This window comes from Acipenser ruthenus, chromosome 33, assembly GCF_902713425.1.
Source record: "Acipenser ruthenus chromosome 33, fAciRut3.2 maternal haplotype, whole genome shotgun sequence".
In the NCBI taxonomy this organism is placed as follows: Eukaryota; Metazoa; Chordata; class Actinopteri; order Acipenseriformes; family Acipenseridae; genus Acipenser; species Acipenser ruthenus.
Window position 1 is genome coordinate 7,819,473 of NC_081221.1, and position 8,866 is coordinate 7,828,338.

The 8,866-nt window shown below is 41.9% G+C and overlaps 1 protein-coding gene across 1 annotated transcript in view; it reads right to left on the bottom strand.

Moving 5' to 3' along the window:
* Positions 1-7,461, bottom strand: part of LOC117433315 (ceramide synthase 6-like) — a 62,785-nt gene extending 55,324 nt beyond the window's left edge. Inside the window, exon 1 of the mRNA XM_059006767.1 lies at positions 7,328-7,461. Coding sequence (XP_058862750.1) covers positions 7,328-7,356 — 29 coding nt within the window. The 5' untranslated portion in view covers positions 7,357-7,461. The remainder of the gene's footprint in view (positions 1-7,327) is intronic.
* Between the last annotated feature and the right edge of the window lie 1,405 nt (positions 7,462-8,866).

An 8,866-nucleotide genomic window follows, 5' to 3' on the forward strand; every position in this document is an offset into this window, starting at 1 on the left:
ATCTGTCCATAGAACATTGTTCCAGAACTCTTGAGGACCATCCAGGTGCTTTTTGGCAAACTTGAGACGGGCATTCATGTTCTTCTTAGTGAGTAATGGTTTTCGCCTTGCTACTCTGCCATGAATTCCATTTTTGCCCAGTGTCTTTCTGATGGTGGAGTCATGAACACTGACCTTAGCCGAGACGAGAGAGGCCTGCAGATCCCTGGATGTTGTTCTAGGGTTCTTTGTGACTTCCTGGACGATTTTATGCCTTGCTCTTGGAGAGATTTTGGCAGGACGGCCACTCCTGGGAAGATTCACTACTGTCCCAAACTTTCTCCATTTGGACAATATGACTCTGACTGTGGTTCGGTGGAGCCCCAGAGCCTTAGAAATGGCTTTGTAACCCTTTTGAGACTGATAGGCGTCAACAACTTTTTTCCGGAGTTCTTCAGGAATTTTTTTTGTTCGTGGCATGATGTGCCTCTAGAACCTGTGTGCTGACATCTTCACTCTGATGGCAAGGGCCAAAGTTAGTCAGATTTATATTGGGCAGGGCTGGCCCAAATTAGGCCTGGTTGTTAACCAAAGTACTCTGACCCTAATTATCCCTTTAATTGGGTTGCGTTAACTAGGGGGGGCAATAACTTTTTCACACCTGAAGATTGCATGTTTGATTACCTTGCACACCAAACAAATGAAAGAAGCACCAAACTTTGGTGTCTTTTTTTTCTCTCTGACTCCCTCTATATACTACTACAACCCACAAACAAATCTGACCAAATACAGTGGCTCTCAAAAGTATTCGCCCCCCTTGGACTTTTCCACATTTTATTGTGTTATAACATGGAATCAAAATGGATTTAATTAGGAGTTTTTGCCACTGATCAACACAAAAAAGTCCATAATGTCAGTGAAAAATAAAATCTACAAATTGTTCTAAATTAATTACAAATATAAAACAGAAAATAATTGACTCTACCAAATATTGACTCGAGGGGGTGAATACTTTTCAACATCAATCGGTTTATTATCAGATGCGCAAAAGCAATTGAACAATGTAGATAAATAAACTTAGAAGAAAACATTTTACAGAAGCACACAGCACAAGAAGTTATAAAAAAAAGTCTAATTTATTTTTCTTTTTTTCAACAAAATGGTATTCCTTTACCTTTAGTCTAAGGCTGTTCACAATCAATACAGATAATGTGCTTCTCCACGCCGCATTTCTGCACAGGGCACAGCTGTCCGAAGTTTTATTTTTATTGCACTTGCCAACCTGGCATTGGCGTCTCTTGCGGCTCTCAGCGGGGTTGCCAGCTTCAGCTATGGGTGCACGCTTGGCAGTTTCTCTCTGTTCCAAATGCTTCTTGAGTAGTTGCTGTGCTAACTGTAAAATATATTCTCTCATTGGTAAATTCTTCTCTGTGCATTATTTGTAAAGAACCCAGGCGTTGATGGCTGCTAGGTCCAATACATTGTAAAACACTTCTGTGCCATCTGATCTAAAACACCAACTCCATATTTTGTTGCGTTGTAAAACTCCAGAGTCTCTGGTATTTATTTTCACTAGTCCCGATGCTAATTGACTGACCAAAGCAGTACAGCTGGAAGCAGGCCCCAGCCTTTCAAAAGGCTGATTGAAAAACAATAGACTGTCAGTCATTCACTCAGGCAGAGAGTAGAGACTAATCGAATTACAGCTAAACACATTGCGGACTGGTAAATAAAAATAATAAAGTAGAATACCGTTCTGTATAATGAAAATACAACTGTTATGTGTGGCTGTCAATGTGACTGCTCCCGGGGCTTTTAGGTATAATGTAATATATCACCTTTATTTCTGCACTCCTGCGTTTCATGCTTTGTGAGAATATTTAATACATACGGACAGAAAGGTACACGAACGCACAGCCCCATATGTGTTACACGACTGGAGAAAATTATATTTTAAAACCAAAAACCACCAAAATGAAACTAAATACATATAGCGGCGGGGTGTACCCCGTCACATATGTACTCCCTTGTGCACAGCACACATGACCTCAAAGGCTACCTCAAAGCCCAACAGTCTTACCTATAGTCCTGAGCCAGGAACGGAGAAATCAAGGGGCCCACGGGCGGCAATGCTGTCAGCGGAAATACTGACAGAAAAAAGGCTGGTACCTCCAGCTGGGGCAATCCTGGCTGCGGAAATGCTGACAGCAGCAATGCGGAAATGCTGATAGCGAGGCGAGGTCCTCCTCCAGTGGGACCGCTGGCAGCGGAAAGGCTGACAGTGAAGTGGCACACTCCGGCAGCGGAAATGCTGCCCATAGCAATGCTGTCAGCAGAAATGCTTACACATGCCCAGGCTGGCTCCTCCAGCACAGGTGGTTCTGGCAGTGGGAAGGGACACTCCGGCCGTGGCGGCGGCACTGTGTATTCTGGCAGTGATGGTGGTGCTGGCAGCAGTAATGCTGCCCTCAGCGCGGGACACTCCGGTAGTGGCAGCGGCTCTGCATATTCCGGCAGTTCAACTACTGCGGGTGAAGGTGGTCTCCTCACCTCTCCCCCCTTCTCTGTAGCCGACGGTTCCTTTTTCTTGGGCTCTGGCCCCAGAATTTCCGGCAGCGCAACTACTGCTGCTGGACACAACAAAGTCCCAGGTGATGACAAGCAGGTATCCCCGGGCGGTGTAATGCAAGCATCCCCAGGCGATGGCGAGCAAGCCTCCCCGGGCAATGGCGAATGAGCATCCTGGGCGATGGTGAACTGGCCTCCCCGGGTGATGGCGATCTGGCCTCCCCGGGTGATGGCGAACTGGCCTCCCTGGGTGTTGCAGGCTTAGCAGCCCTAGGCATTGCAGACTCGGCAGCTCTAGGCGTTGCAGGCTTGGCAGCCAGAGGCAACAGGTGGTCTCCCTCGGCTGGTGGAGGCAGGAGCAGCATGTAGTTTCCCCCCGGCGGCGGAGGAGGGAGCAGCGGGTAGTCTCCCCCTGGTGGTGAAGGCGGGAGCAGCAGGTAGTCTTGCTCTATCACTGGGGATTGGTGCGGCTCTCCCTTAGTCGCTGGGCGCCTGTTCTGAGTATTTTGGCAAACATATCAGAAAGCATTTTGGCATATTGGAGGATACAAAAAAAATGTAGTGGTAATACAGCGTCCACACTTCTGTCAAACTGCACTACCTGATGCGATCTTATTTAGAACTGGACTCGAGACTACCCCATGAGGTGGTCTTCAGTCCAGTTCTCAAGTACAGTATTAAACGCTGCGTAGTGTAGATGCTAAACGTATTAAAGTCATTTTCAGTCCTGTAACTTAGTTTCATCCCTGCTGTAGTAGTTTAGCTATGACTGTTCGTTTCAAACTACTTTCATATGCAAATGTCCAGATCTCCTTATAATATCGAAGTTACGCGCTTACCCTTGATGTATTATAATTTTTTCCTGATTTTCGACTTCGGTCTGTGCCTGTTATTTTACGCATGCCTCTCACTAGCGTAGATTCAACAAGCTGTTTGTATGTGAAACTTCCTGTTTAAACGTTACAAGCTTTGTTTTTTATTTTCTGCTGCTTTCTTTTTTGTCACGCCATTTTTTTATGTCAAGTGTCTGTTGCATACAGTGTCCCAGTGAATTTATTTTGTTAGTTATTTTTTTCCATGTTTCTTTTCTTAATGTTTTTTGGCTCTGTGTTAAATAATATTTCTTGCTTTTTCCATTTCACTAACTAACAGGTCAATTTCATCTTTGTGTAAATGTGTTTTCCTTTTCTTTTTGGCTGGTGTCCTAGTTGCATCGAGGTCGGAGTCTGCAGAAGCCAGAGCTCCATCCTATTAGATTTGCTACTGCTTCTTCCTGTTCACTATAACACTCATTTATCTTCGCAAGAAGGAAGTTCTAAATCTTGACTTTCGGCGTTGTGAATCTATTTATAATGAGATGCAAATCCCGATGCTGTTAGTAAACTTGCAGTGATATTACGGATATAGGCGCCGAGTCTTGAAATTCCCGAGGGGGGGGCCGAGTTAGTCGTCGTCCCCCACCCCCACCCTCTAAATTCCTGCACTTTTTTTGGTAGCCGGAACGGACGTCCCACACTTCCGACACTTTTTGAAACCTTTTCAAAATAAGAACATTAGAAAGTTTACAAACGGGCTCCCGAGTGGCGCATCCAGTAAAGGCGCTCCTCGCAGGATGTGCCCTATAGCCTGGAGATCGCAGGTTCGAATCCAGGCTATGTCACAGCTGACCGTGACCGAGAGTTCCTAGGGGTCGGCGCACAATTGGCTGAGCGCTGCCCGGGTAGGGAGGGCTTAGGTCGGCAGGGGAATCCACGGCTCACCGCGCATCAGCGACCCCTGTGGCCGATAGGGCGTCTGTGGCTCTGCAGCGGAGCCGCCAGATCTGTGTTGTCCTCCGGCACTATAGGTCTGGTAGCATTGCTGTGGATCTGCAGTGCGAAAAATGACGGCTTGGAAGGAGCACGTTTCGGAGGACGCGTGTTCCAGCCTCCGTTTCCTGAGTCGGCGGTGGGGTTGCGAGCGGTGAGCCGGGGATACAGATAATAATTGGGCATGCTAAATTGGGGTGAAAACCGGGGTAAAAATAATTGGCGATGACTAAATTTAAAGGAAAGTTTACAAACGAGAGGAGTCCATTTCACAAACAGAAATCTTTTCCAGCAAACTATTTGCGAATTTCACCACACACATGTGAAAATGTATCAAAGAATATCGCCGTCGCCTCATTCTGGACGTTGAGACAGCAAACTCACGCTGAGTGCGGTTAGACTCATCCAGCCTCTGTTCGTGCTCATTGGAAAAGACAGTAACTGTGCGGATTGTACAGTATGTGCATGTTTGTTTTATAAATTCATGAAGACTTTTTATTTTTAGTTCATATATGTTTGAAACACTAGTCTTACCATATATTAAGTTAAGAAATGTACAATTTATTTTGGGTTCGTGACCAGACCACTGATTTTATATACACAATATTTAGAAATTACAAAAGCAAATGTAAAAAGAAAAACCATAAGAAAATATTAATGTATTTAACTTTTACTCATTATATACTGTGGGACGAGGGATATCATTTTTGTTTCTATGCTAGTATGTGCAGACACTTCCAGTCGCTTCCACATATGCTTCAAGTTCAAGTTCTTATCTGCTTGTGCCTGGTCCGGGGTTTTGTGCCTAATTGTTGGGAGCTGCATGCGGATCTTTGCCTAGGCATGTTATATAATCTTCAGTTTTGAACAATACCAATTTTTTTTTTTCTCACTAAAAACGTTTTACGTTGTACGAAGAGATAAGACAGTTAAAATAGTAAATTAATTTATTGAGAAGAAACGCAGGTTAAATTACAGGTGGACCCCGAGTTAACTTCATTTGGAATTTAAACTTGTACAGAAGCTGTTCAGAAAGACATGATGCTGTATTATCGCAGATTTAATTTCAAACGCCATAAACTGTCAATCTTCGTTGTTGTTTTGGGGGAAATATCCACACAGATGTAAGCGCAAACCTAGGACGAACAGCACTCTGGAATACAGCCTGCTGTTTTGAGAATTGTATTGAAACGTGTTTTCAGTACTGAATTCAGTTTATAGTTTTTACTTTTTTTAACGTTTTAAAAACATGTGAAACCAATGAATTGATATGCATGTGCATACAAATAAAACAGCAGTGCTTCACTTGTTTGACTCAGTTTTACAGTTATTATACTTGTAAATAACGCTTCAGTACGGCTGTCAGATGTGCTTTCTAGAGTGACGTTATAGGGGCTAACAGAAAAATACTCATTTTTAAATAAACCTTTAGAGTCCAATACATGTACGTGTATTGCTGTTTTTGTAAACATCTGAACGCTAATTAATACAAGCCATTGCTAGGTTCCCCAGCTGCTCGGATGAACGGGCTAGCCTTTCCAGTTGTATAGCTTCTAAAGGGCGTTCACACCGGACGCGGCGCGCATGCCGCCTGCTTGCGCGCCGCGCTGCGGTACTGTTCACACCAAACGCGGCAGGGTAAAGTCTGTGGGCGGTCCGTTGTTACGTCACGGCTCCAGGTACAGTGTCTTTTGGTTACCGAGCAACAAACAGTAAATGCCGGTGTGAACGCCCCTTAATTCGTGATTGCAAAGGGAGTAACAACCTGCATTCCGCGTGGTCCTAGTGTCCCACGACTTCCATATTCCGGCGCCTGTGATTACGGTAGTTGTTCACGAACAGCTGTTTAGTATATCGCACGGAAAAATTATACGAAGGACGGAGGCTAAGAATTCGCAGTATTTACGAACACGTAGTAACATTAGCACAGATCTCTTCACAGGTTGTGATCTTCACATACACACAGCGCTTGTTAATTTATTTTTTGAAACAAAAAAGTGGCCTTGCATATTCCAAAAACATTAATTAATACTCACATTGAATTTTTTTTCATGTAGTGTAAGTAGTCTGTTGAAAATAAATACTCACTTTCTCTAAAACTAAACATTGATAAACAAAATACTTTAGACGTTGGACATCTTTTTTATTTCCTGCAAACTGTAGATGTTTATCTGTTTCTGGTTTTTGTGATCTTTGTGATGCCCCGTTTCTCAGACAATGGTGCTGCCTGTGTGAGTTGACCTTTCAGCTCTGTTTTCTTTTTCTTTGTTTTTATTTTTAAAGGGGCAGTGCTCTGTATGCTACTCAGAAACAACTTAACTAACAACTTAACTAAAGTAACATTTAAAACTTGACAGCAGTCAAAAGCAATAGTCTTTATATTGTTGTTTTTTGGTGTACTATTTAAAAGCTCTTGTGTATGCTGATGTAGCTCAAACTACATTATTCCGTGAATTCTTGTGGGGGTGGGGGTTCTGCAACCCGCCCTTGAAATGTACAAAGATCACCGTGCAAAATCGTAGCCTTAAGCGTATATCACATTATTTTAGAATACAGCAGTGCACGAGGGATACTATCGTATTAGTTTCCACTGTCATTGCGCTGCTAGGAACTGTAACCGAACTATTCTTATGGTGTGTGGATCCATTATGCCCGACTAAACATGAAACGGTACTTCAGTGTGGACGCTTTGAGCTGGATTAAAACGTTTTAGAGTACGGTTCTCGAGATAGGTTATGATGTAGTGTGGACAAGGCCTAGTACGCAGCTCCGTAAATCCGCAAGTTCGTTGCAATTGACCCCCTATGCCTAGACATAATAATAATAATAATAATAATAATAATAATAATAATATGACTGTGTTTAATTGGTAAAGCTCTCTACTATGAATACAAAACACCTGACAATCAAGCATTGAACAACAACGATGTAAAACACCACCTAATCATGTTTTTTACATTGTGATTTCTTACGTTTCGAATAAAAACCTAGAGATGAACATTCCGATTGCTGCAGGTATTGCGATGCAGAGTTCTTCAGCTTGTGGATAAACATGATCCTCTGTGCTTTGTAAATCTGACCAGGTGATGTTAGCGGGCAGCCAGTACTCTTCATTCCAAACCGAGCACCAAACACCCCGCAGCCACGACTGCGAGCTCCCATTCAAGAACTCGGTCATTTTGTACAGCAGGTTTAGAAATGTGCTGTTGAAAACTTCTTTGTACTAGTATGAATGTGTGTGCCGTCCGTCCTCGTCCCCCCTTGTATCAAACTGCCGTCCACGTTTTGAACAATAACACGACGTAATTAATCTTAAGATTTCCACATTTGTACGTAATCATTGTATTTTTTTAAAATCGCAGTCTTCTACTGGTTATCAATTGGGTACACAGCATGTTAATATAGCTTTACGTATATTGTATTGTACCATTTTGTTTAAGCTATTACTTTATTAATTCATTCAAATAACTATATTTAGCAGAATGAGAATTGTTTTTGTTAATTGCGGTAATCAATTGAATATGAATATGTGATACTGTGTATTACATTACTATGATATAAAATCACTACGTTCAGACAGGATTTAAGGTCGATACTCCACAGAAAGCAATACAAAATGTTACATTTATGTCTCAAGCAAGATCTCAAATTATACCATCTATGGCTTTCTCTTTAGATGTTGAAAAAGCTTTTGTGGAGATTCCTTATATATATATATATATATATATATATATATATATATATATATATATATATATACTTTGCTAAATTAAATTTGGTGATACATTTATAACTTGGATATCTACTATGTATTACAAACCTGAGGAAGTTGCTTCTATTGGGCAACGGATTTCATCCCCATTCAGATTACACAGGATGCTCCTTATCTCCACTGCTGTTTATTTTAGCGCTGGAACCCTAGCGCTGTAGTAATTGCGAAACGTGTTGATTTACAGGGGATATGACTAGAAAGTGCACCTGCTAAATTACCTTAGTATGCACGTGATATTCGAGTTTTAATGATAAATCCTCTCTTTTGATACCCTGTATTTAAAGGAAATGTGAAACGTTTATAGAGAAATATCAGGGTACAGTACCAAATAAACTGTAATAAACCTTCCCACTATCCAAAACCTGCAACCTACAGTATTTAATGAATACAGGAGTATTGTTAGAAAGTGGTACCTCGCCAGAATCTGGTAAGTATACCAAAACTTGACCGGTGTAATGTCAGAAAGTGGTATGATGTCAGATTTTGGTACAGGTACAATCTGATGGGTGCAGACTTAAACTGGAAAAAGACTTCTCTAAAAAGAAAAAAAACAATTCATGACAAAGACAAAATGAGAAGTCCACCGTAAAGTTGCACAAGTAAAAAAGTGTACAAGACCCAGTGTATTGCATATGATAAATATTTGGATACTGTTTTCTTAAAGGTGGAAAAATATGTTAAATTACTTTAAAAATTATGTAAAAGACCAAAAATAGCATACCGAACCAGATTTGAAGAG